General features: G+C 33.3%; 4 protein-coding genes across 11 annotated transcripts in view; 3 read left to right on the top strand and 1 right to left on the bottom strand.

The window, feature by feature from the left end:
* LOC117105815 overlaps positions 1-1,588 on the top strand; it is a 12,018-nt gene extending 10,430 nt beyond the window's left edge. For all 5 annotated transcript variants that reach the window (XM_033247111.1, XM_033247112.1, XM_033247109.1 and 2 more), the window contains exon 2: positions 362-1,588. In XM_033247111.1, the coding sequence (XP_033103002.1) occupies positions 362-1,312 (951 nt within the window). In that variant the 3' untranslated portion in view covers positions 1,313-1,588. The remainder of the gene's footprint in view (positions 1-361) is intronic.
* Positions 1-27,862, bottom strand: part of LOC117105813 (protein ELYS-like) — a 43,812-nt gene that overhangs the window by 14,110 nt on the left and 1,840 nt on the right. For both annotated transcript variants that reach the window (XM_033247106.1, XM_033247107.1), the window contains exons 2-22: positions 24,881-25,063; positions 23,269-23,513; positions 22,046-22,319; positions 21,274-21,454; positions 20,875-21,000; positions 19,840-19,924; positions 18,368-18,663; positions 17,550-17,637; positions 16,684-16,839; positions 16,317-16,442; positions 15,424-15,514; positions 15,108-15,194; positions 13,404-13,544; positions 7,383-7,487; positions 6,878-6,977; positions 5,952-6,081; positions 4,981-5,094; positions 4,128-4,229; positions 3,072-3,262; positions 2,480-2,574; positions 1,621-1,805 (exon numbers count right to left, since the gene is read on the bottom strand). In XM_033247106.1, the coding sequence (XP_033102997.1) occupies positions 1,621-1,805; positions 2,480-2,574; positions 3,072-3,262; positions 4,128-4,229; positions 4,981-5,094; positions 5,952-6,081; positions 6,878-6,977; positions 7,383-7,487; positions 13,404-13,544; positions 15,108-15,194; positions 15,424-15,514; positions 16,317-16,442; positions 16,684-16,839; positions 17,550-17,637; positions 18,368-18,663; positions 19,840-19,924; positions 20,875-21,000; positions 21,274-21,454; positions 22,046-22,319; positions 23,269-23,513; positions 24,881-25,013 (3,051 nt within the window). In that variant the 5' untranslated portion in view covers positions 25,014-25,063. The remainder of the gene's footprint in view (positions 1-1,620; positions 1,806-2,479; positions 2,575-3,071; positions 3,263-4,127; positions 4,230-4,980; positions 5,095-5,951; positions 6,082-6,877; positions 6,978-7,382; positions 7,488-13,403; positions 13,545-15,107; positions 15,195-15,423; positions 15,515-16,316; positions 16,443-16,683; positions 16,840-17,549; positions 17,638-18,367; positions 18,664-19,839; positions 19,925-20,874; positions 21,001-21,273; positions 21,455-22,045; positions 22,320-23,268; positions 23,514-24,880; positions 25,064-27,862) is intronic.
* Positions 8,304-13,367, top strand: LOC117105816 (leucine-rich repeat-containing protein 15-like). Of its 3 annotated transcripts, none has more exons than XM_033247115.1 (3): positions 8,315-8,422; positions 9,355-9,509; positions 9,732-13,367. In XM_033247115.1, exon 3 carries the CDS (start codon positions 9,781-9,783, stop codon positions 10,795-10,797), a length of 1,017 nt encoding a protein of 338 aa, XP_033103006.1. In that variant the 5' UTR covers positions 8,315-8,422; positions 9,355-9,509; positions 9,732-9,780; the 3' UTR covers positions 10,798-13,367. The 3 variants fall into 3 exon arrangements, with proteins under 3 accessions (XP_033103007.1, XP_033103006.1, XP_033103008.1); XM_033247117.1 differs by having other exon boundaries at positions 9,355-9,586; XM_033247116.1 differs by lacking the exon at positions 9,355-9,509 and having other exon boundaries at positions 8,304-8,422.
* Positions 27,495-27,862, top strand: part of LOC117105817 (G-protein coupled receptor 157-like) — a 9,147-nt gene continuing 8,779 nt past the window's right edge. The window contains exon 1 of the mRNA XM_033247118.1: positions 27,495-27,615. The gene's annotated coding sequence lies outside the window, so the exon portion shown is untranslated. The remainder of the gene's footprint in view (positions 27,616-27,862) is intronic.

Here is a 27,862-nt window from a genome sequence, read left to right as displayed (position 1 = left end):
TACTGCATTTTAATGACATAAACTTACAGTATTAGTGAACACTTTAGGAAAAAATGGCGGCCATTTTGAAACTGCTGGCAACCCCCCTTACGTATGAAAAAAAAAATGTTGCACATACTTTTTTGATTTATCAATGTCTACTCTACATCATATCCAAATTTTAAAAAATATAGCAAAAAAAAATGCAACCTCGGATATTGCTACATTTCGGACTGGATTATAGCGCATTTATATTCATTATAATATTGTATTATTGTATAGCCAATATTTGAACGAGGAAATTGCTTCGGTTTAGAATGCCATAAAATGACTTGTTTCTTAATAACCAAATGTTATTACATCAATCTATCATCTATTTCAGATGTGGAAGCGATTAAATGAACGTGGTGAGAAAATGACAGCAAATCCAGCTGATGAACAATTTTTCACATGTCAGATTTGCCTTTGTAGTTTTGACAACGATACGCGAAGACCAAAATGTCTGCCACGCTGTGGGCACACACTGTGTCTGTTGTGCGGCAAAAGCATTTACAAACACGGAATCATTCGCTGCCCTTTCTGTCGCATGGTCTGTGAATCGTCAGAAGATATATCCACAGTCATACCCGACAATTGGGCAGTCAGGAACATGATGGAGAATTGTAAAAGGAATATTCCTCAGAAAATATCATCAGAACACAGAGGAAGTTTACATCATAACTCTGCCGATTTTTGCCCATCACAGACAAGTAAAACTAATGTGTTTCCATCAGATATCAAGTCGAAAACTTATACCTCTACTGGTTGGATGGAATCTCAACAGCCACCAATGTCAGAAACAAAATCTTCAATAGCGTGTACCATAATAGTTCAACCTAAATGCAAGACCACCAACCAGCGGACAATACTAATAAAAACTGATACACCCAGACCTCGTGATATGCCAATCCTGACAAAAGGTTTAACCGCTGAAGCCACGGACCCCAACTTTAAACCAATCTCGGTTAGCGTACTCGAGGCCGAGGACAATGAGTTTGAGGTTAAATACACACCTACAAAGAGAGGAGTGTATAAGTTTAACTTAAACTTGTTTGGCAAACATGTAGAAGGGTGCCCGCTAGAAGTTGAGGAAACATCTTTACGGCGATCAATTTTCAATCGTGCTTTTTCAAAGAACACAAAGAAGAAGCCTAAAGAAAGTCTGCTGCTTTTAAGCGCTAATGCACTGAGTGAAACTCGAGCTCGGAATTCATATCTCTATCAAACACGAAGCATGGGGATGTTTGACGAAGTGTGCGCATTTGGTGGCATGGTAGAACCTCCTTATTATTAAAACTGACATTTGAGGTCTTTATGATCTTGTACATAGGGCACAACTGAATGTCTAATTCTTCATGTACTATAGAAGCCAGAGGTCCAAAATCTCCCGCAATTTGCCAGAGTCTCTCCCTGGTCCCCCACTATAGTTCCTAGATCCACCACTGCAGATCTCCGGAATTGACTTCTTAATTCACTGATTATTGTTTCTGTTTTTAATCCTTTTGATGTTTTATAATTTAGTTTAATGATGACAATAAAAATAGATTAATGCATAAATGTAAAACATTTAGCATTGTTTTATAATGATAAAGTCCAACTTACCATGAAGTTTCGTTGTTTGAGACGCTCATTTAATTGTATAGCTTCGACATAGCGCCCTCGCTGGAGGAAGTGCATCACAAGCAACTCCTGAGAGTTGGGCTCTGTACTAGTTTCAAGGTAGCGAACAAGCATGGCTTCCTCCTCATCATTAAAATGCAGCTGCAAAAGGTTGTCCATTGTGTGGGCTGTAAATAATGAATAAATATTATTATGAAATAAATATATATTAAATATTAAATAATTCTATTTATAAAATAAATAATTTTAATTTCTGGTTGTAATTGTTTTGACAAATAAATTGCCTATAGAACAAACTGTAGATGGCTTTTTAACCACAATTTTTATTGGTTGTTTTGTTTTCTTCACTAAAACTGTCTGAAAAGTCTTAAGCTCCAGTCTATTATGACATGCCTAAATATGGTCATGACGACATCACATCATGACCATATATAGGCACATTATGACTATATATGGGCACATCATGACCATATATAGGCACATTATGATGATATATGGGCATACAACAGTTTTTTGTTAAATAAAATCTGATGGTCTAGACAGAAATTTAGACAATCAGTTAAATGTAACTAAAAATTGTAATAAATTGGTTAATGAACAGTGAGCTTCACTCTCCAAATCATATAAGTACATTCTTGGACTTGGATACTATTTTCCTGACGAAAACTGAAGCAGCTTAATTCAAACATCAAGAGTCTGTCACTAAAAAACAACTATTTTTTTCAGAACTGTGGTGTATGCAAGAATTTATTATTAATATCTGTCTGCAGCACTGTGTATTTGGAACTTTCAGAGATCTATACAAAAAATGCTTAAATTTTATGACAAGAGATTGACTTACTCTGTTGACAGCCAAGGAAAAGATGGAGAAGGAGGTCCTGTGCAGAGGCTGGGTCATTGTACTTCCTCTGAAATTGAAATGCTTCAGCTGTTAATCTGAAAAAAAAAATCAAGTTTGTTCATTATTTCTCCCTTAGTAAATAATTTAGTGTTTATCTTCATTCTTAAAATCTTCACTGACATTTCAAAAGGTTGTTCCACTCAGTAAGGCTGGCTTTACGGGGAAGCCCTCAGAACATAGGAAATACAAGTACAGTACACATAAAAAAATAGAGTACCTAAAAATAACACATTTCTTCAACAGTATTTTCCACCACCCAAATGATTAAAATATAAAATAAATATTTAGTTACATGTCTCAAAAATAGATACAATTTATAAGTAATATTTTGTTTCATGTCTTACAAACAGATGAGTATACAACTTATAAGTAGTTTCCACTTTAGTTTCTGCTATACAAATGACATAAATGCATTCAACATTTTTTGAAAATTAATTAAAAACAAAAAAACATTACAATTATAAGAGTATTCGACAAGAAAATAAAACATTTTTTAAGTAACTACTTAGATTAATAAAGATGAAGCATATACCCATTGGCAAGAAGAACAGTTAGATGCATCTGAACATCCTCCAGCGTGTTGAGTGGCGGGCTGCGCATACGCTGGTAATGCAGTGCTTTTTTGCTGTTATTGTGGTAAAGGAACGCTTTCATTATTCGCTGGTGTTGCCACGATGGTAGATCCACGTTGATTAGAGGGTCGAGGAAAGTCATTATAGCATCCTGTAGAAATAAATCAATTTTCATTACTTATTAAGAGTTGGTAGTTCAGGTGATTCAAAGGGGTGGGGTGATTAATAGGGATCAGGTGAATTACAGTACAATGGTCAAGTGGGTCTGTAAGTTTCATTCCAGTTTTTTGAGGTTTTTTTTTTTTTTTTGGTTAATTTTTGGCCAGTAGGAGTATCTATATTAATGTAAAGGACCTTCATACAAACAATACAATATGAAAAATGAAAACAAACATCAAATTTATTACTGCTTAAAACAAGTGTTAAATTTCTTGTTTTATATGTTTCCATAAATCCTCCAAGTCTACAATCTAACTTTAAAGCACAAGCTCAAAAAATAAAAAGGAAACATAATAAATATAAATATGTATAATTCCTATAATAAATATATCCAACTAAAAATAACATTATATGACAATATAGTGGACTTAAATATAAATACATAGTAAACAAGTTAATAATAATGTTAGCCATTATGGGTTTCTATACAAGAATATGTCTGAATCATTGATACAATGATAGTTACTGACATCAGGTTTTTTTTTAAATATTTATTGCTATCCATATTAACATAATTACTATACCTTAACAATTAATTTATATTAACTACAAAAGGGCATGTATCATATGCACCTTTCATTTCCTACTGTAATGTAACCTTTACATGACTAGTAATGTTTAATTAGTTTTGCTGAATGAAACTGTCATAATCACAATGTAAGCCACAAAAAGCTATTTAATCGATTCAATTAAAAGGTAAAAATATCTACAAAATAAACTTGAACAAAAGCATTGAAATATTTTTCCACTGGGTAAGTGGGCAGATGTTCATAAAGGTCAAAGTTTAAATTTCTTACCTCAAAGATTTTATGATCCAGGAGAAAGAATCCATGAAGTAACCTGGCAACGCCAGGGGGTATGCAGAAAGTGTGTTCAAACTGCCCTATCCGCTTAAGAAGCTAAAAGAATATTAAACGATAATATAAATGTGTGCCATTTGTATAGCACTTTATAGTGTCTGGAATTTTTAACTATTCATTGTAAACTGTTTTACTCATTTAATCTGGTTGTTGGATAGGGCAGTCAGATGCCTGTGTCAGTGGAGCACCTGTGAATCATGTTCCAGCAAGCCTTATTTAGGGTCTCAATGTGCTGGAGGAGGGAGCAGTGACACAGATTCCTTCTGCTGTCTTCTGTCTCTTTTTTGTTTGTTTTCAGATATTTCTCGGTTTAGAATTTTGTTCTTCCAAGACTTTGCTTTTTAAGCGCATAGAGAATGTTCTGTAATGCGCTATAGAAGTACACAGCCATTACCATTTCTTTCTTTATTAAGCTTTTTTCACACACAAAATAACATTCACATAAATAATATTTCATAATTATATGTCATAACAATAGGAAAAAAACTGTGTGTGGATGCAGGTCAATTAAGTTCAAGAAACTTCAAGTTTAACCCCCATTTAAAAATAAGTAAACAGGATACCATTACAAACATAAAATACAGTACTTCTGCTAACCAAACATTAATACAAAACTTTAATGATCGTTCATTTGATTTCAAGAAACAACATAGTCATAATGATGTCATGTCACAAAAACAGGTGACATGTCTAAATATTGTCATAATGATGTCATTATGACAATATTTAGGCCTGTCACCTGTTTTTTTCAAATAAATTTGATAGTCTGGGATGAGCTTTAAGTTCCTACCTCAGCATGTTTTTCATGATCAAGACACATTTGCAGATCCTGGAGTAGATACCCCACAATGCAATGCTTCGTCATAAGAGGCACATTCTCCAGTAAATAAATGTCTAAGAGTGCCTATGTTGCCATAGAAACAAAATACAAAAATAATATCAGAATCAGAATAACTTTATTATCTCCAAATGAAGAAATGGAATGCTTGTTAAAATTTAAAACCTTGCATAATATAAAAATACATTCAAATATAAATTCAATGAAAAGTACATTACTTATTTAAAACCTCAGATACAAAAAGTGTTAAAATACTAAAAAATAAAAAATCGAACACAAAAAAGGATGAAAAACACATTAAAAATACATAAACAAAATAAGGTTAAAATAATGTTCTGAGTACCTAAGTTCCTGTAAATTAATTTCAAAGTTCAAATAGGTCAGAGAAAAAAATATGAAGTCTAATATATTGAACAAAATATTCTATATTTGTGTATGAATGAAAAGCATTTACTTAATGTCTAGAGTGCCTATGTTGTTATAAAAAAAAAATTAAAACATCAGGTTAAAAGCATGTTCTGAGTGCCTAAGTTACTATAAAAAAAAATCAAGAAAATAAGGTTATTTTTTACCCATATAATTATTATCTGAAAAGGACACCTGATATTCAGCGACTCTTTTAAATAAATAAAATAATGTGTACGATGTGCTCATATATGGGCATGATGATGATATACTATAGCCAAATATGGGTCTATCAGTTATTATGTCACAAAATTTAAGTGTAGACAAAATTTAATTCCCATTAAAAGGCTTAAAGAGATGTTTTTAGTAGAGAAAAATTGCTATGCTGTAACAGGTTGTAAACACATGCTAAGAACAGCCATAAAGTTAAATTTTAAATGTTATTGTATACTTAGCAACACAAAGTTTCATGTTTGCTTTTAAAATACAGAAAGCATATTCAGAAGACTCAGACATACATGTAAACTGGGAGGGGGATATTTTCCGTTACCACCGCTTTCCTCCTTTCGGTCCCACAGATGCGAGATGGGGTCGCCGAGTTCATCAATGATACCATCAATCATTAATATATCACTATCACCACCCGAACTGAGAAATAAATCATTTTGCATATTTAATACAGAATGGATGCATGTCTAAAATTAGTCATAATGGAGATTAAAATATGAATTAGCAAAATCAATATTCACAATCAATTTGCATATTCAGTTATCATTGTAATCACTATCATCAACATAACACTATCACCACACTAACACCACTACTACCTTTTCTAACACCAGCATTAATACTATAATAATAATACATCACCATCACAAAGCACTACCGCCACCAGCTGCACTAACTGCCAACCATACCACCATCACTACTACCACTACTATGACATTCACCATCACTAGTACCATAATTCCATACCACCTCCACAAAAACTACTACCATTCCTAACACCATCATCACTTCTAACACCACTACAACAAATCTTACCACCACACAATCCTTTTACCAACACTATCACAATCCTTACCCCACCACATAATTCCTACCACCACTGCTACTGCCATCACCACTACCACCAGTACCACAATCCTTAGTACAACTACTACGGAGTACCACCATCACTACTATTACCACCACTACCACAATCCCTAGTAAAACCACAAACACTACTGCCATTCCTACCAACACTACTACCACCACCACTACTACTGTACTACCACTATCACAATCCCTACTGCCACACAAAACTTACCACCACATAATCCCCACCACTCCACAATTCCTAGAACCACTACGACCACAATCCCTACTACCAATACCACAATCCTTACAACCACCAGTACAACTAGGACTACCTCAATCAACATTGCATTTGCATTCTTCTTACCGTGTAAAAGATTGCAATTCCTGCCTCCGTTGGTTGAATGCTTCCCTAAGCCTGTTGGCCGGGTACAGGAACTGGCCATCAAGGTTGGGCTGTCCATCATCTAAGTAGAATTAAAACCAATTTTAATTAATTTAAACAAATTATACATGCTGTAAGACCAAAATAATTATATGTATCATTTAATAATAAATTTTATCTTAACCTATCTTTACAATGAAATATAATTTTCTTTAAAATAAAAAATATTAACTAATAAATAAAAATGAAATAATAAAAGATAAATATAAATATACTGATTAAACGTACAGAGAAGTAATAGTAAATAATTAATAAAGTAAAATTTTGAAGTGAAACAGTGGCTCCAACAAGTTGACATAAGCACACATTAATCCCTTACTGTCAGTTTAAAATACAATCATTCTGGGGTCATTATCCTTAACTGCCTGAGTTGCACAATATAATATTTGAAATCTGCTCATGCAAGAGAAACATTTAAAGTTAATACCTGGACACTCTGGTAGTAACCCGACTCTGATGAACCAAATGACAGCCTGAAGGTGATTGGATATCAGCATTATAACATTTAGCTTGGTCTCTAGATCAGCCTGACCTATAATGTCAAAGGTCAAAACTTTAGGTCAGGGAAAAAAATGTCAAGTTTAATATATTTAACAAATTATTCTATATACTATGTATGAAAGAAAAGCATTTAATCTGTCAATCAACTTCACTGATGCAAAGTTGTAAACAGATATCTGTAAACAGTTGATTTTGAAACAGATTTTTTTCTCTATTTTTTTTTTCTAGATATAAAGATCTTCAAATGTGTAACTGTCAACAATGTTTTGTACTGAATGTTAATACTACACCATGATACTTTTAATGAATTTCTACAGCAGTTACATATGACAATCAACTGAAAAAATCTCATCAGACTTGACTGTGTACATTTCCTACAGGTAATAGAACAAGTTTGTCCAAAAATGATGTACTTCATCAGACAAAATCTGACCAAATATTTTTTTGAGTCTGACAAATAAAAATCTGACAGCAAATCTAGCCAAAGATTGTTTTTATTTGTTTTTCAGTAAGCTTTTTAAAAAAAATATATTACAATATTTTGATGTTTTAACCTACATAAAATGGATACAACAATCAGCCCAAACAATTACGGACCTTTCAGCTACTGTTTGGCTACTTAGAATCCATTTATTGTTACTGTAATATAATATACTCCTTTCTGTATGTATATGAACAATAAAGTATTTTGTACAGCATTATGTTTGTTACAACACAATTATAGACTTGACCTTGCATTGTTGACAGGCCTTGAATCATAGCCAGTCAGGCACTTAAATTGGATTTTATTCAGCCAACCAGAAAATATCAATTGTATTGTGCTGTTTGATGAGTAACCATGGCAACAGCCAGATCGGTAAAAAAAAAAACCAATGAATGGATCAACAAGGTGACTGCTCAACGATTAAATCCTCTTCAGGTTTAAAGATGACTGCAGTGTTTTGCGAACAACAATATTAAAATGAGGTAGGGGTAGTAACATACTGTATTTACTAATCATTCCTAAGATGGTGTCATTTAGGTTAATTTATTAACCAACAACCACTCTAGCTGAGTGGCATACCTATTCTAGGCGTAAGCCTACGCTGTGGGAATGAGATCAATTAAGCAGACGTACAACTACTGCTATGAGGAGGTTATAATATTTTACTAAATTGTTATTATCTTAGCCAGGAGATATATCTTTTCAGTCATGTAAATTTGTGTATGTGTGCATGTCGGGGTGTGTGTATAACATTTTTGTGTATTAATGTGGTTTTTTTTTTGTGTGCGAAATATCTCAAAACGGCTGCACAGACATAATTGAAAATAACAGGCAGGGTGTGTTAGGTACAGCCAAATGTAGAAATGATAAAATTTTGGTGACGATTCGTAGTAGGGTGTGGATGTGAGGACCATTTAAGGGGATTTAAGAGCAAATGTCCTAGACAAGACATTTCAAAAACTAATCAACTGATGATGATATGAATGAAATTTTTGTAAAAATTTAACCAAGTTACAAGGAAAACATTACTAAGTGTTGGTGACGAACCAAATTTTGGCATGAAGTTGATAACAATAATTAAAATTATTATAATAATTATAATAAAAAATAAAAATATGAATTAGAAAATTAAAATAAATAACAATAATGCAATAATAACAATAACAATAACAATAATAATAATAATGTTAATAATAATGTTACTTCCTATCTACTACTAATAATCATTTTGTGTTAAAAGAATCTGTAAAACTACAAAATTAATTAAAATATTAAACTGCAAATTTTTCCGATTTACTAAACATAAAATAATTCTGACAAAAATAATTAAAGCTATATACTGTAACATCATTTCAGTTAATAGAAAGCTAATACCTACTATAACTACTGTATACAAACTAAATTTTTGTTTTAGTTCCTTCACATCCAACAGCAAGTACACTTGCCACTTACTCAATGGAAAGATGCTTTATAAGTCTCTTATCGAGGCTTAGGGAGTGGAGTTGTATTTAGTCGTGAGGAAAAGTTCTGCTGTGACAAGAATCGAACCCAGGACCCTGAGATTAGAAGGCAAGCATCTTAACCACATTCAACTAAATTCCAATGTAGACAATACTGTACATGTCATTAAGTAGAGTCAAGGAAAAGTAAGAAGGTTCAATAATGTTTTGATGATATGCTAGTGCCTATAAATAATCAAATAATAACAGTGTGCTTCGTTCTATTATTTAACACAGGGTTTGGATTTCAGGATAAGTAAGTTTTTAACAACCATTCTTCCTTTCTTTATAGGACTACAAATTTTTTATTATACAAAATTTGATTTGAATATGGACTCAAGATGATAATAAACGAAGGGACTACACATTCAAAATTTATCTATGTCGTCAGCATCAATATTTTATTCGGAACATCACTGTCTGTTCTTTCGTCGTTCACTTGTCCAACTCATTGCAAATGCAATGAAGCCAAGGGTCTCACTAACTGTTCCAGCTTGCAATTCACGAAGGTTCCCAGCAACTTGTCACAGAACACTACTGACCTTCAGTTGGGGGATAACCAGATGTTAAGTGTAAGTTCTGAGGATTTTGAAAACCTCAAATTACTAAGAGAACTCAATCTCAAGAAAAATAATTTACGTGAGATAGCCAACTTCACGTTCAGTAATCTTACTAATCTCGAAAAGCTAGTGCTACGAAACAACGACCTAACAATACTAACTGCCGACACCTTTAAAGGCCTGACCGCTCTTCTAGTCCTAAATCTAAGTAATAATAAGCTAGTGAACTTTCCTGCACTACTGCAGACTTGTACACCGAAACTTAAGCGGCTTTACCTTGGGTCAAATTTCATTTCCATTGTCACGAAGGACAGTGGCAACCTGACAGCGATGACGCGCCTTGGGTTGGCCAACAACAGGATCCACACAATTGAGAATGGCGCATTTTTAAATTACCCGAAGCTCATCAATTTGGAGTTGAAGAATAATGGCCTTGTAAATATAACGCATGAATTTATGTCGCCCTCACTTGGTAAACTTGAAAAAGTTGATCTTAGTGAGAATCGGATTTCACACATAACCCAAGATGCCTTTCATCACCTGCAACGGCTAACAAAACTCAAATTGGAATACAACCCTTTGGAATATCTAGAATGTGATTTGTTCACTCCACTCGTGAATTTGAAATCGATTACGTTGCGACAGGGGTCTATGGAAAGTATTGCTGTGAATGGAAATAACTGTACGAATCAATGGTTTGAAGTGTGTAAACGACTTCATCACGTCAACCAAATGAGAGGAGAACCGATTTATGAGGATCGACCAATAACAATTTCCGACTCAAGTAAAACTAACTAAATTTTACTAATTTGAATATGAATGTTGGATAATGTGTTGGTGGCAGATACACATATCCATAAATTTAGTCAAATACACGTATCCATAAATTTAGTCAAACACACATTGTATGAAGACATGGTGTTGTGAGTACAGAACCTTAAAATCAGGCTCCGGTGGAAAACATATTTTTTATATGCTGTAAATAAATTTTTAGGAGTGTGACCTTAAGTATCTGTCTGTCACAAAGTTGCCAAGAAACAGATTTTTTTTTTTTTTTTTAACAGTCAGGTGCATATACATATTGGGATATTTTGTACTGTCAGTTAAGACACACTTTCATTTGTTTAAATACAAACCAACACAGGTGCTAATACATGGCTATAGATGTACAGTTGTCAGTGTAACACATACAGGTGTCAATATGAGATAGACATTCCAGGTGTCAATATGAGATATACATTACAGGTGTCAGTATGAGATATATAGGCGTCAGTATAGTTATACAGGGATGCACTGTAAGTATTAGATATACAGGTGGCAATATATGACATACAGTTGTCAGTATAAGATATAGGTTTCAGTAGAGTGTAGTATTAATACAGGTGCAAGTATAGATATATAGGTATCAGTTTAAAATATACAGGTGTCAGTATAAGATATACAGGTGTCAATTTAGGACATACATGTGTCAGTAAATAGCATCATGGGTGGGTACAAGACATACAGGTGTCAAAATATGACAAACATGTGTTAATATTACACAAACTACAGGTGTCGATATATAAAATAAAACTTACAGGTGTCAGTAGAAGTAATAAATGTATCAGTACCATAAATGCTTGAATAAGTACCGCACCAAACCTGATTTATTTTGCTAAACACCGCTCTTGAATAAGCGCGGTGGCGCTTAATCAAGAGTATATACCCTGTGTGCAATGAAACACTTTGAGAAACAGGGTTTTAATACAATGTGTAGCGGTAAAATGAATAAATAACGCAATGAAGACATTAGGCCTACTGAACTACAGAAATATGTTAGATAGGTAATATGGGAACGGGCGTGGAAAGCGCCACTCAAGTACTTTTTTTTAAGCACCGCTCTTGAATAAGCGCTGCACTGAAACGTCAAAAAATGTTATAAGCACCGCAGTGCTTATTCAAGCATTTACGGTATATTAATATAAAGTGTTAGTATAGGACATGACATAAAGGTGGCTGTGCAGAAATACTATGTAACACCTACAGTATATCGCAAAAAATTCATTAATGCGTTCCTATGGCACACCTTAAGTTACCTGAATGTCTGTTATTTACATTACTATCTGTATTGGCATCCAAATGCATGTATAACCACACAGGTTTCTGCAGACCTAAACCCGTTTGTATAATGGCTAAACGATGCATGTATAGCGTAACAAAGGGTCTGCTGACCTAATTAAGTGCTATATAAGAACGACATATTATTATTATTATTTTATTATGTCTGTAGACCTAAAAATCTATCTGTTAGTTACTACAGTTGTGTGTATTTTAATACAAGAGAGTTTGTATATATATATATAGTAGGTAGACATGAAGACGTTAGATCTATCAGTGTCTATCAGTGTCTAAATTAGATATAAATGTGTCTGTAAATACAAAAATGAGCCTGTATACACATACTGTTTTCTGTATGGCTTATATGAATGTATCACTGATGATTCCTAACCAAAACATAATGAAAGTTTATGAAATATCCAGGTTGCAAAAAGTCTGCAGCACGGTTACAAACATTCCGAGTTACAGAAAGTGAAACTTCCAATATGTTGACACGGAAGTCATACTGTCTGACATTTGTATTGATGTTTGTTTTGGCCTACATGTTTGTTCAGTGGCAAAACAATGTAACTTGAAATTTTCACTTTTGAAGAAAAATAGAGTTAAAGTTTGCATGTTTGCAACTTGGTAATAAATTGTCGTACCCGTTTGAAATTTTGCAGGATTGTATCTGTATATATTGTGATTCTATGTAAAATTTTAATTACAACCATTTGTTTATTGCAAAGTTATTAGCGATATTCACAGGATACGTTGTTTTGCCTCAGAAACATGTCAGACTCTGTGTTGTTGCAAATGGGACATATTTTTGCAATTTATCACGTTTGGGGGCAATCATATGCATTATTTAGCTTGTTCATACGTCGTCGTAAGGATTATTGATATGGAAACCCCAATAACCAGTTGATTTCACCTTGCCAAACTCCATCTGCTCTAAACAATTTTTGAATACCATTCCGAGGCAAAACAACGTACCTTTATAGTAGATACGTTGTTTTGCCCCGTAATCTTGTAGTTCCGTTTTTTTACCACGGAAAATCACTAGATTTTAAGTTTGTGCCTAAAGATAGTGGTGCTATATCTGAAACGACTCACTGTTGAGACCTGAAATTTTCACAGGTAATTCAGAAGTGTTTAATATACTCCTAAATGATATTACCTCAAAATCGACAAAAATGTCAGTTACGCTGTTTTGCCTCGGGACAGCCGTACAGTTATCATTAAATATGGACATATGTGTTTACAAAATAAAATCTACCTACACAAACAAGTGTCTGAGCAGAGAATAATATGATAGCAGCACTTACCCTGCTGAGTAATTTGTACAGACTGTTCAATCAACGCCTGGAAGATGGTGATGATATGGTTCAACTGGATTGAGTACTTATCCAACATCCGCATTACCAGGCCCTCAACGTAATTACCATAACCATTATACAAGAATATACCTAAAACAAAAAGATAAATGAAATGGTAAATATACTTAAAAAACCTGAAAAACTTTGGGATTAAAAGGGGAGGGGTGAGATATTCAGACTAATGCTTGTTCAAATATTTTGTGCATTGCATACTCTTAACATGAATATACTAAATATGAATAGTTTTAGTATATTCATACTCTTAACATGAATATACTAAATATGAATAGTTTTAGTATATTCATACTCTTAACATATGAATAGTTTTAGTATATTCATACTCTTAACATGAATATACTAAATATGAATAGTTTTAGTATATTCATACTCTTAACATGAATATACTAAATATGAATAGTTTTAGTATATTCATACTCTTAACATGAATATACTAAATATGAATAGTTTTAGTATATTCATACTCTTAACATGAATATACTAAATATGAATAGTTTTAGTATATTCATACTCTTAACATGAATATACTAAATATGAATAGTTTTAGTATATTCATACTCTTAACATGAATATACTAAATATGAATAGTTTTAGTATATTCATACTCTTAACATGAATATACTAAATATGAATAGTTTTAGTATATTCATACTCTTAACATGAATATACTAAATATGAATAGTTTTAGTATATTCATACTCTTAACATGAATATACTAAATATGAATAGTTTTAGTATATTCATACTCTTAACATGAATATACTAAATATGAATAGTTTTAGTATATTCATACTCTTATGTGTGAAATATTTTGTAAAGACATCGTTAAGAGGTGAATGATTAAAGCTTTAGGTATTTCGTCAGACTTTCATTGACATTTTAACTGGTCACGCGGACTTGTTATTGGGATAATTAACAGGTCCGCCATGCATTTTACTAGCCATTGGCCGGCGGACCAGCGTTATTTCGAACCCTGTATACTATTGTTTTTATTACGAGTATGAATATACTAAATATGAATACTTTTAGTATATTCATATTTAGTGTATTCATACTCTTAATATGAATATACTAAATATCAATAGTTTTAGTATATTCATATTTAGTATATCCATACTCTAAATATGAATATACTAAATATGAATAGTTTTAGTATATTCATATTTAGTATATTCATACTCTTAATATGAATATACTAAATATGAATAGTTTTACATGAAGGGTCAAAGCCTAATAAAAAAAAAAAAGCTTAACTCTGGGATACAATTTGAATGCTTTATATAAAGCCCTGTCCAGACTATCAAATTTAATTTGACACAAACATGTGACATGACTAAATATGGTCATGATGACATCACATCATGACCATATATAGGCACATCATGACTATATATGGGCACATCATGACTATATATAGGCACATCATGACTATAAATGGGCACATCATGACTATATATGGGCACATCATGACTATATATGGGCATACAACAGTTTTTTGTCAAAGAAAATATGATAGTGTGGACAGAGCTTTAACTGATTAAACATAGATCATTTCTGTTACAATCAGTGACAATTTGCAGAGGCAGAGAATTATTTGGGCTAAATTATCAATATTCCAATGGTTGCCAGACTCACATTTTTCATCAATGACCTCCTTGATTCTGGCAACAGTTTGCCAGGCCCAGTCGAGTACTGTCCTCAAAGTTAACCCTGTGACATAGTCTAAAAAGTAAAAATAGCAATTATTTAAGTAATGAAATTAATTTCAATAAATATTTTGTTATACTTTATATATATAATAATTGACAGCAATTAAAATATTAGATCAATTACATCTATTAAAAAAAGATCTACTATCTACTATCGCTAAATGTATGTTTTTTACGATAAAACTGTGTAAAAAATTAATCATATATTTATTACAATTATTTTATATAAAGAAATTACTTACCCCCAGTTGACCAACTTGATATACAAGTGACCAAGAAGCTAATGAGGTTGTATTCTAAGCACATAGACAGGAGCGCTTCTCGTTGAGCCGCCTGAAAATAATGATAGGTACACGTCATCAAAACTGTCTGTCAGACTAACCAAGTGCTGTCTGATCAAATATTATGCCAAACTGTAAACACTTAGACCTAGCAAATTGAATAGGCACACACTATTTATAAATTTGTCTGTCTGTCAGACTAAAGCCCTGTCTAGACACTTAATTTGACAAAAAAATATGACATGCCTAAATATTGTCATGATGACATCACATCATGACCATATATAGGCAGATAATGACAATATATGGGCATACAATAGTTTTTTTTGTCAAATAAAATTTGACAACCTAGACTGGGCTTAAGAAAACATTATTTGATCAAACAATGTGCCCAAGTTTAAATCCCTGTCCAAAATATCAATTTTATTTGACAAAAAAACTGTTGTATGCCCATATATAGTCATGATGTGCCTATATATGGTCATGATGTGATGTCAACATGACCATACTTGGGCATAACACATGTTTTTAACATTATTCACATGTCTGCCCTTGGTCACTGAAAGTTGGACAAACAATTCTCTATGTCATAAGATATCTAATCAAACACTAAAAAAATCCATGTATGCCTGTCTTTACCATTAAACTACAAATCAGACCCTGAAATTGGTTGGTAATTAATTTTAAGAACTTTATGCTAAAAAATCTATAAAACAGTAAAAACTGAATTGTTTTCATTTGTGTTTAATTGGATGATAATAACTTGTTCAAATAAGCAATTCCATTGTTTGTTATTATACCACAGACCGCTTGTCTTTAAAAACTATATCATAAGTGTAACATCTTTAACATACCACTGGAACAGCGCCTACTTGGTAGTCATTTCGTGGAATGATCAGGCCTGCTGCAAGGCTGTGGTTATACAGTGCCAGTGGTGACCTTAGACAGCCTGGCCCTTGCTTCATTATATCATGTAATACCTAATTAAAGACAATTTTAGAAATAAATATAATAGATAAATATATTTTATGACAGTAAACAGAATGCAGCAATACAAAAAGCTTAAACATTTTTGTTGTCACAACAATCATCAGTATAATAATCATCTTCAGTTTCATCATTATTAACATATTAATAATCAACATCGTAATCATCATTGCCATAATCATCATCATTATCATTGTCATTATCACAATCATCTTCATAGCCTGGAAGCATTACCTGTCTCTGGTGACCTTTAAAGCTAGCCTCAACAAGTCCAGTCTCCATAAGGCAGGATACACTGAAGCTGAGTGAAGAGGGATAGAAGTGATGCTCTGGAGCAGGAATTTGGGACGAAACAAACCGCGACAAAAACGATGTATCTACATATGCATCCTGAAAGAAAAAAAACCGCAAAGAAATTATCTCAAGATCTTCATTAACTCTATATTGAAAGCACTGCAGGCTAGTCAATCAAATCAATCCGTAAATCTTTCAATCAATCAGTAAACCAAAATCAATCAATCAATCAATCAATACTGTCTTCATTGTATTTATACAGTATTCCATTTCATTCAACAGGGTTAATGCAAGTAACAGTATAAAATACACAAGCCAAGCATACACACAATATACTCTACATAAACCCTTACTATGTGGCTTAGGAAAAGAAGATGTTTATTTTGGTCAAGTGTAGTGAGAGATGTAGCTTGGTGGCTAAGGTGTTTGCCTTCCAATTCCAGTGTCCTGGATTCAAATCCTGTGATAGCACAAGGATTTTTTACTCACAAACTACAAAACATCTCCACTCTCTAAGGCTCATAATGAGACTTCACTGATAAAGCATCACATTATTTTAATTATTTGAGAGGGTCTCTGTCCATCAGCCGACCTTCTGAGATATGCTGGAACGGTCATCCTTTCAAAAAGTTTTTATAAATGTCTGTACACTGAAAGAAATTGAACCCAGAATATTTAGATTTGAAGGTAAACACCTTATTGGCTAAAATTAAATTATGTGATTGTTTAAATTATAAATTCTGTATTTCAATTGGATGTTTTAGATTCTAACAAAGACTGTGTCTTGGGTATATGTTATTACTTACTAGGAGAACATCTGGACTTGAAGTTTCCATTATTGATTCCATTGAACAGAAAGCTAAATATGGACAGACATCAGTCCTTTGTATAAACCTGAACAAGGAAATCAGTGCTCAAATTAGTTGATGTTTCAACACTAAATACAAAAATATATCTTTTATATTACACATCTTAAAAAAACATCCTGCAGATATAAACCTTTTGATATCTATGGACGTCCAAAAGAAGTCCAACACAAGGGTTCACTTAGTAAAACATTTTCAAATACCATAAAAAATTGCTTCAATAATTATTGTAGAAACAATTAGGATGTGCAGTAAGTTTAAGTACAAATAGTACTAACGTCACTGATAATGCTTAAATAAAAGTGCAACATAGAATAAAATGGCATTGTCAATTTTTGGAGTGACATTCATTCTATCTGTAGAAATCAATTCAATATCTATATTGTTGACAACATATTTAAAGGTGATATTCATTTATTCCATGTAATGGAAAAAAACATAAAAGTTAATCATTCAATTTTCATTTAATATAAAATATTTTCAACGTCTGCATTTTTTAAAATACAATTTGCTGATAACTATTGTTCAAGTGAAAATCTTAGTTTTTTAAAAATATATATTTGTTCTGTTTCGCACATTAGAATACATAGCAAGATCAACACTTGTAGGTGATGGCAAAAATAAGATTACAAAATTCTAGAGTTATATGAAGAGACCAACTAGAGATAAACACTTCTAAAACCGGTCTATTCCCTTTGATGTTGCATGCAGCCAAGTAAATTTGAATTTGTTATTAAAAATTACACCAATGAACATACTTAACAGTAGCTGGCATTTGCGCATGGTACCAACGGTTTAGATCAAACAGAGCCAGGAAACACAGTGGGGTGGAGGAGCCTTCGACGGCTGTCAATGACGCTTCCCAGCAAAACACTGCCAGGCCTAGATCAATTTGGTCCTCTTCATCTTCGTGAAATGTATCGTCTCCCCTCGTTTTCTTTTTCTGGGCTGTGTAGCAAGAGATCAATCGACTTCCTATTGACGTTGTGTCTTCAGCGTTCAAATTATCTGCTGTGAGTGCAAATTCAAACCTTGCTTCACAATTGTAAAATTCCTGAAATAAATTAAAAAAAACAAACAAATCAATAGTCTATCAGTTCAAACAATACAATGTAAAGCCCTGTCTAGACTGATGTATGCCCATATATAGTCATGATGTGCCCATATATGGTCATGATGTGATGTCATCACGACCATATTTAGGCATATCACATGATTTTTTTCAAATAAAATTTGATAGTTTCAATAGGGCTTTAAGCTCATTCCACATTATCAAATTTTGTTCAACAAAAAAACTGTTGTATGCCCATATATAGTCATGATATACTATATATAGTCATTATCTGTCTATATATGGTCATGATTTAATCTAGACATGTCAGATGTTTTTGTAAAATAAAATTTGATAGACTGGGTAGGGTTTAAGCTCTCTCTACACTATCAAATTTTATGTGACAAAAAATGTGATGTGTCCATATATGGGCACAATTATGTCATATCACATTATTTCAAAATGTATCAAAAAAGTTGAAAATGTTGAACTTTTTTCATGTCATCTGTCAAATTTTTTAGAAAACACTTTTTGACCAATAAGCAAACACTAAAAATTACACCAACCAATCGGAATTTGATAATTCCTTTTTTATAAAAATACATCACATTATTTGATGCCATTTGATGTATTTTGATGATATTAATCCATACATCTGATAGTGCAGACAGAGCTTAAGAATGTAACCAATCATTTTGATAGGATATACAAATATATCGTCGCTCACATCACAAACTAACACAATCAAATTAGATTGTGTTAGTTCGTGAAATTACAAAAGTGCGTCAAAATACGCGCAGTTGTTGTTAGACTTTTTGTGTGCTAAGGAATACGAAAGTGCCCGACAACCAATACTCACTCGTTTTGATGCGCTACTGTGATTTCACCAACTAACACAATCTACTTTGATTGTAGTAGTTTGTAATGTGATCGACGATATGTGCGGGTGTAAAACCCACAAAGGACTCTAATAGCCTGTCCAGACTACCAAATTTTATGGGACATACCTAAATATGGTCACGATGACATCACATCATAACCATATATAGGCACATCATGCCTATATATGGGCATTGTCAACTGAAAATTTGATTATATGGACAAAGCTTCAGGTTAGGAAACGAACATCTTTACCAGTAACACTCCACTAACTGGAACAATAAAATGCTTACTACTTACATGATACATGTAACCATGTCCAGGATAAAATTCCTTCCTTTCGTAAGCTAATTGAAATAAATGTAAGTCTGTTACCACTTCGGGGCTGCCAAATGAAAAAGGAATAATTGATTATTCAACTAATATAATCATGATAATAAAATTGCAATAGTAGGAATAAAAGAAATATTAATTAACAAAAATAATAATATAAATAACTAGATTTGAACTCGTCACTTAGGACGAGTTAGGTGATCCGCCGAACTCGGACTCTCAAGAAGCCTGCGCGACGTTGATTGAAAAATTTTTAATGCTCAAAATGGCCTAAAGTATACGCTAATTCAGGATTTTTAAAAAAGCATAATTTTGAGCATTTTTAAATATTTACTTATGCGTACGCACACGTCACAACGCGCAAGTGCTTATTTGAGAGTGGTGGTTATTCGAGAGTGGCGCGTATTCAAGCATCTACGGTATTTTTGACTTGTTCATGTACAAAATATAATAAAATCTACGAAAAAATTTAATCCATGTTTTCCCAAGGGCCGGCGGGATTGCCAAAAAGTAAAATAAATTACTGTCTAAGGGGCTCTCCAAGCAATTGGGGAAACATGGACTAGCAAAATAATAATATATAAAAAAGTAGGAATATCAAAATTTATAAATATAATAATAAAATAATAATACCAATAATAATTAACCATAATAATTAAACAAAATATTAATAAGCAGAATCATAAATAACCAAAAATACACAATGCCGTTAAATAATTAGAATAAGAATACAGAATCACTACACTGTCGCTACAGTATTTTCAATGCAACCATTTTACTGTGTAGCAGTTTCCGGTGCAATCGGAAAGGCTCCCTGATTCGACCTACCAATCAGAATCACCGAAAGGTGATAGCGTGTAGCGATTGTATGGAAACCAGACTTTAGGGGCCTTGTACTATATTGAATTTATATAGTGCTTTACACCAAAAAATGCCAAACTGCTTGAGGTGTGGAATAGTTCCTACAAATAAATTTCCCAAAACAAAGAAAAAGAAACACACCTGATATCTGTAACCATCGGTCCCCTGGCAACCATCAGGTAGGAGAAGTTCTCTGGATCATCATCTGGTTCCATGTAAGCAAAGTGTGTTATAGGTGAGACGACCTGTGTTAAAGGACTACTGAACCTGTTGGAATAATTAACAAATATCATCGATATATTATCAAGATGTTCATATATTGTTGTGTGATATTGTCTGTAATGGCGTGTGCATGCATGCAGTTAGATCAAAGTGTAAAGATTGCCCGATAACTTGTTTTTGAAACAGTTGTTCCACTTAAAACATTTAATTTAAATAACAAGGCTCTCTCTATATCCCTTTTATTCAAATCTCTTTGTCTATCCTGAAATTAAAGCTACTTAGATGAAAATAAAATAAAAAATACTTTACAAAACTTACTCAAGTATGGGTGCAGCCAGCCGCCACACCTGGAAGCATCCAAAGTCAAAGCCAACAAGCAACGACCCGAGCTTAGGCACGTAGGTCAAGGCCGACACGCAGATATTGCCACTCTGGAACGCTTTCAACACATCACCACTGGGTTTTGAATAATTATATTGACGATTTTGATGAAAATTATCTGAAGTTAATCAAAATCAATATCATTATTAACAAAATACAGTAATTATTAATAATATTATTTACTATTTGCAAAAAGATAATCCTTTTTCATCCTCTTTTTATTAACAGAATGGCATCAATAAAAAAATGGCGTCAATAAAAAAAAACAGCCCCTGAAAGAAAATCATTTGATGTCGAATAACTGTTATTTTCTCTAAATTATTATTTATTATTTTTTTTATAATTATTTTAATTAGTCAAAAAAAATTGAAATGTAAACATGCTGTGCTCCCTATCATTTCATTGGCTTTGAAAAGTCTCAATGATATATACACCTTTGCCTTTAGATAGTATAATGTGCAAATGCAATATGTTAATCCCAGCCGGGCACCGCGTCTTACGACAGTCATACAGCAAATCAAACTTCGCTGCCTGTGAGCATTAGACGAGTTGAGGCCGTCTACTGATTGTCGGAGGCAATCATCAATAAATACAATCTGTTGTGCATGCGTAGTGGCGTTTTACATAGATTTGCATTCACAACATGATTTTTTTTTAAACAGAATAAAACAAAATTAATGTAGGGCTGTGAATATCAGTGCATACTAACCTCCCACTTCCAAACATAGGTGATCCCCAGTACGTGATGATTTTCTTCGTAGTTCAGGCGTGTTAGCCATTGCTGGAGTTATAACTAGGATATTTTTTGGCTCGGTTGAATGCGTATATTCGTCGCAATCATCAAGACGAAGATCAACTAGATAAACATGACCTCCTTCTGTGCCCACAGCAATGATACCGAAGAAACACCTGAGGTGATCGCTAAGGGCAAAGTTTGGTGCATTGACTCCACCTGTGTGGGTAACTGGCTCAACAGCTGTCACCTGTTAAGAAACAATAATGTCTGATAATACATCGTATGAAGCATGTCATTCTAAAACCAGCGTACTTTTGCAAATTGTTAAACTAAGTATGAGCATAAGAATGTGGTAGTATTGTATACTTTAGTACAGAAAAGCCACAATACTTTCACAGATAACTTTGGCAATAGAAATTTGATTCCAGTAAATGACCCATCATTTTAAAAAGCTTACAATGTGGAGAATATATCAAAAAGTCAATTTTAATTTTTTGGTCACTGAAGCTGTTACTGGCTATGTGCTTGGGCACTCATTCAGACCACTCTCTACTTCCTAAAACACTGACGTAGCTACGAGCAGTGCAGCCAGTGTAAAGTACTTGGGCCCAAGGCTATTCGGGACCATTCATAAATAGACATAATCACCTGCTTTTTGTTGTTTTTTTAAATTATAAAGAAATGGGAAGGAAAGGAAATTACATTAAAATAAAGTGCCATTTCCGGCCACCTAGAGGTGATAATTATCAATTTTCTTACCTCAGCCCCAAGAATGGTGGGGCTGAGGTGATCTTCATCCTCCCTGGTACTTTTATTTTGAATTCCCTAACCCGCTACCGCAATTGTTAAAATTTATGTTCCACCGATTTTCATGATTAGTTTAGAACAGCTACTGAGACCGAATATGCTCCTCTTAAAATAGTTACAAATCCAATTATCATTAGTATTATTACCAGCCTAGGCCTTCAGATCACACATTTTTAGAACCCATTCCTAACCGTGATTTTGTTTGTTGGCCTGTTGCTGCAGGGAAATGTTTTTTTTATTAACAATTTAAAAACATGTGTTTTTCCTCAGTTGAAACAGGCACTTACTCATTGCAAATAACATACTTGAATTTTTGGAATCTTTTCCAAAATTCACCAGACAGTTTACCTTGTCCCAACTGTTAAATTTGTATTGATGTTGTCACTTACTCTATATGGGAACATGACACTTGTCAAAATTTGTGACGTTGTGACATCTAAGAGACACAGCATTCCGCCATTTTGCTTATCAAGCCCAACAAGTAACTGTGATGTGCCCGGTCTGCAATATTCCTTCACACATGAGATCACACACTTCTTGTCACTGTCAAAACAAAACGAGGCCAAGCGCTGGCCCGACATTGTTTCAACAACCTCCAGCACTTGTCCGTGTACAAGCCAGTTCCATTTCCCACCTGGGAGAAAAATTTTTCGCAAATATGTCATTACAAAAATATAGCATGATGTGCAGATTAGGCTATATAAAGAAAAAAAATGTTATTACAAAGAATATAGCCATAATATCGGTGTAGGTTTGAATGGCACGTTCGCCTATGGTTCATGTGGTGGAACAAGTCTTCTTGGATAAGGACTATAAACCATAGGCCCAGTGTACACAATTTGGCTCATGTGCACTTAAAAGAACACAGTACATCTTTCGAAAAAATAGGGGGTTACTCCTGGTGTGCAGGTTCATACAGCCCCTGTTGTGGGTGGACAGAGATGAGAGACAGCTGGTACCGATTTACCAGGTAGCTCAGAAATGAAGAGATACTAGGGGAGAAGCAAGTTATTGTACGAGCTATTCCACACCTTGAACACTTTGAGACTTTGGTATAAAGCGCTATGGTAGATCCCACAGTTACGGGTGTTACATTCAGTCAGTTTTTAGAGATCACCAATGAATAACAGTTAAAACTTACAAGTATCAAACCTTTTCTATATTCACAGCAAAACATAATGCTAATACTGTTTTATAAATATTAAACAAATTTCTGGAGGATGCGTTGGTGACCCGCGACCGGAAGCTGAAAGAGTCGTTACTGGTGTTATGCACGAAAACCACATTTGTGACCCAAGCTCACAAACAGGCTGTAAACTCGCCCTCAAGCCAAAATGAGTTTTTGTTATAATGGCATAGAACATATCATTTACTTTAAAATGACAGTTAAATGAACTCAATCGGGTGTCTGGATGCAAAGTTATGACCGTTTGAATAATTGTCATCTTCTCAACTTTCTCAAATCAAGTTTTGAGAAAAATGCTTATTTTTGGAAATTTCCTATTTATTTTCACTAACTCCCATTTGAAAATGGCTAAATTTTGCCTTTTACAGTTTGAATTTTAAACTCAATCTTTCAGGAATAGTAAGATTAATAATTATACTTTATTTATTACACAAAAACCCAATTCACACAAAATTCATATTTTATGGCATGTTCTGGCTATTGAGGCTTGTTTCTCAATACAGTGCTGTGCGAGTTTACAGCCTGTTTGTGAGCTTGGGTCACATTTTTGTAGAAAATCCAACTACAATACATTACTCAAGCAATAGTAAAAACTTCAATGACAAGACGTTAACAAAATGTTCATAGTTTACAGGATCTGTTATTGTTTTAATTAAATTTACTAATTTTACACAAAACACTGTGTATAGCCTATTTCTTTACAAAGCATTTGCACGATCCTCCAGAGCGCACTCAAACCGTGAGTACAGTATAACCAATAACTATACACAGTTAAAGAAAGTAAAATAATAAAATAACTCTAAATCAGATCTTACTGTCAGAGGTTCCTCCATAGATGGTCGCTCCCATTTGGCTTCCCTTCCCAAACTGCCGTTCCAGACTCTGGAGCGATGCCGGATTGAATGGAACTAGGGAAGACGTCCAATCAGCAGTCTGCAGAGAACGCATATTTTCTTTTGTCCAAAAGCTGTCTATCAATCAATCAATCGTTTATCACCCTGCAAAAACATTTTTTACAAAATAATAAAAATGAAGTTCACAAGAAATGTAATAAGTTATTAAACCTTAAAGTACTATAAGGACCTGTTTCTGCAGAATAACATCAAAAACATGTTTTTTAAAAACGGTTAATTCAATTTGGAACGCAGCACAGTTGGTGTGCATGCTAGTTTCACATAAATGCGATTAGGCTCACTGTCACCCGTACGCCACCTTTCGCATAAATGCGAATTGGTGAAGGTCTTTAAAAAAACGACCATAGAGTGGCTGTTTTAACACTAACCCAAATAGTGTTTACTGTATATGAAAGCTAATGAATTTCTGCACATTTTGTTGTGAAACTTGCTGGGTGTTTTTTTGTTAGAAGTGTGAGTTTTTTAAAAAAATATGATGTTTTGAAATGTTGAGAAACTTTATTCTTTTGTAGTTTTTACAGCTCTGCTGGATAATAAAGAGTTCTGGTCCTAGGCCTAGCTAGGCCTGGACTGTGATGGTAATGTTAGTAAATATACGTAGGCCTAGGATTTGTTATTTTGATTTTCATCAGCAAGTAATTTGACTGAAAACACATACTCTGCTATATAGGCCTAGGCCCAATATACTATTTGTGATAGGCCTTGCCAAAATATTCCTATCATTTATTCACTAAATAATAAATAAAATGCAGAAATAAAAGCATATATGTACAAACCAACTAATGCTGATTAATTGCTTTTAGATTTATATTTTCATAATCTGAATAGTTTACGAATTATTGAGCAAATAATATACACTATCAAAAATAAGCATTACAGTGACCTTGTTAAATAATTAGCTGGCACAGGGGATTAGAGGTAATGTTATCAGCTGGCGCTCTGGTTGACTGAAGAAGAAAAGAGCTGGCAGCGTACTGTAAGGGTTAAGATTTGTATTTTAAAAATAATTTTAATATACTTTTCAGTTATATTTAGTGATTGGTATTTTGCAAAAAATGTTCTTCAATATTTATAAAATGCAAAAACCTGGAAATGTTTAAAAATTCTGATTCTAAAACGTTTGAGTGCCTGAGCGAAAAGTTGAGACAAGGGCAGGTTTTGCTAGAGCCGGTCACATATTTGAGGGGAGATTTTAATAAAAACAAAAATAGAAGGTGTAAAGTGTACACATCCTACATCCTCAGCACAGAAAAAATAGATTAACTTATAACAATTGTATATGGAAGTAATAAATAGGATTTCCAGAATTATACAGAGGAAAACTTTTAGCCTGAATTGAAATTCCATTTGAGAGGATTTCCTGCTAATGCTATTCAGTGGACGTTATTGTTCACTCAATTCCTGATGATGATGATTCCTGGAGTCACATTCATACAACTTTGTTATGTAGGATTCAAATTCAAGTCCTTATCATTGTCAAGTAAAAGTTTTACATGAAATTCTTTTTCCAAGGTTCAACATACACATAAATAAAATATAATACCGGTATGTAGTTAAACGTTGTGTTAGAATACTGTCCCAGATACTATATAAAGGTACTGTAAGATACAAAATTGATTAGTATTCCTACAGTACCATCTTGTGCAGATTTCCCGATTGAGCCAGCTACAGGTAAACTCGAAATCTCGTGATCTGTTCGCAAGCCAGTGAAATGTTTTTAAGCGTTATTTTATTTTCATTTCATTTCAGATCACATCCAACCACTTACAGAATGGAATAATTAATTAGATAATGAGAAAAAAATTCTGAAAATGCAACCGGAACATGCTACAGTACTGAACAATAGAGTTGACATTTTTAAAGAAAATCTGTAGAAAAATGGGCAAGTGCAGTGCAGGTCAAAAAACTGATTTGCTTATGAGTTACTGACACACATATACTGTACTGTACATAAAAGACATACTGTACAAACACACAGACTCTACATAAAACGAACAGGATAATGTATGCAGAACAGCAAAAAAAAATTGAGATTTGAATTCAAATGGAGTCACCCACAATTGTCAGTACCTCTAAGAAGGTAGTCCCTGGAATGGAACACGCCCCTCAAATGCCTTACTGTTGACATGCAACGGTAACAATAAAGGGAAGCTACCAAAAATAAAGCACCCTTCACTAACCGGAAGGTGTCTACAATCATGTACTACTCCTTAAACATAACATTTAAAAAAAATAAATAATGCAAAGTAATTGTAAATAATGTTTTCATTAATATGTAACTTATATCATCTAATTCAAGCTTCCTTTGATAACATTTTGTGAATTTAGATTAACATTATCATATACTGTAGCTCATTCGAGATATCTAGCCCGTATTTGTAAGTTTTGATATGGGTAACAATCCTTATAGAATATGACCTTAAAGAGAGCAGTTAACAAAAGCAGGAAAAAGTATATTAAAAGTACAGTGTATCAGGACATGTAATTTGTCACATGACTACATACTGTACATAAACAAGGTTTTCATGAGTGGTATCCACACCTACAGTACTGCACGTTTATAAATCTTACAATAACAATCAACATTTCAAAAAGGTGGCTACACCACACAGAAGACGGACCAGATACGAAAAAAAGTAAGTTCAACTTTTTAATACATTATTTGTTTGGGTCAAAATGGCTCCAAACATTCTAAACAAAACAATACAGATATTTCATTAAATTACTGACCAGAGGTTTAGAAATGAACAAACTATTTTCAATATATTTTTTATGGCTTTTTTTGCAAAATATCATACCCAATTCTTAATATTATCTATTTTTATACTAGATACACTGACCATCTAATATACACTAATATAGTACTAATATTGTTTTTTAATT

The sequence above is a fragment of the Anneissia japonica genome, unplaced genomic scaffold, assembly GCF_011630105.1.
Source record: "Anneissia japonica isolate Jap-2015-1 unplaced genomic scaffold, ASM1163010v1 scaffold287754_len4335492_cov202, whole genome shotgun sequence".
In the NCBI taxonomy this organism is placed as follows: Eukaryota; Metazoa; Echinodermata; class Crinoidea; order Comatulida; family Comatulidae; genus Anneissia; species Anneissia japonica.
The sequence above is the reverse complement of the archived record's forward strand: the minus strand, read 5'-3'. Positions and strand labels throughout refer to the sequence as shown.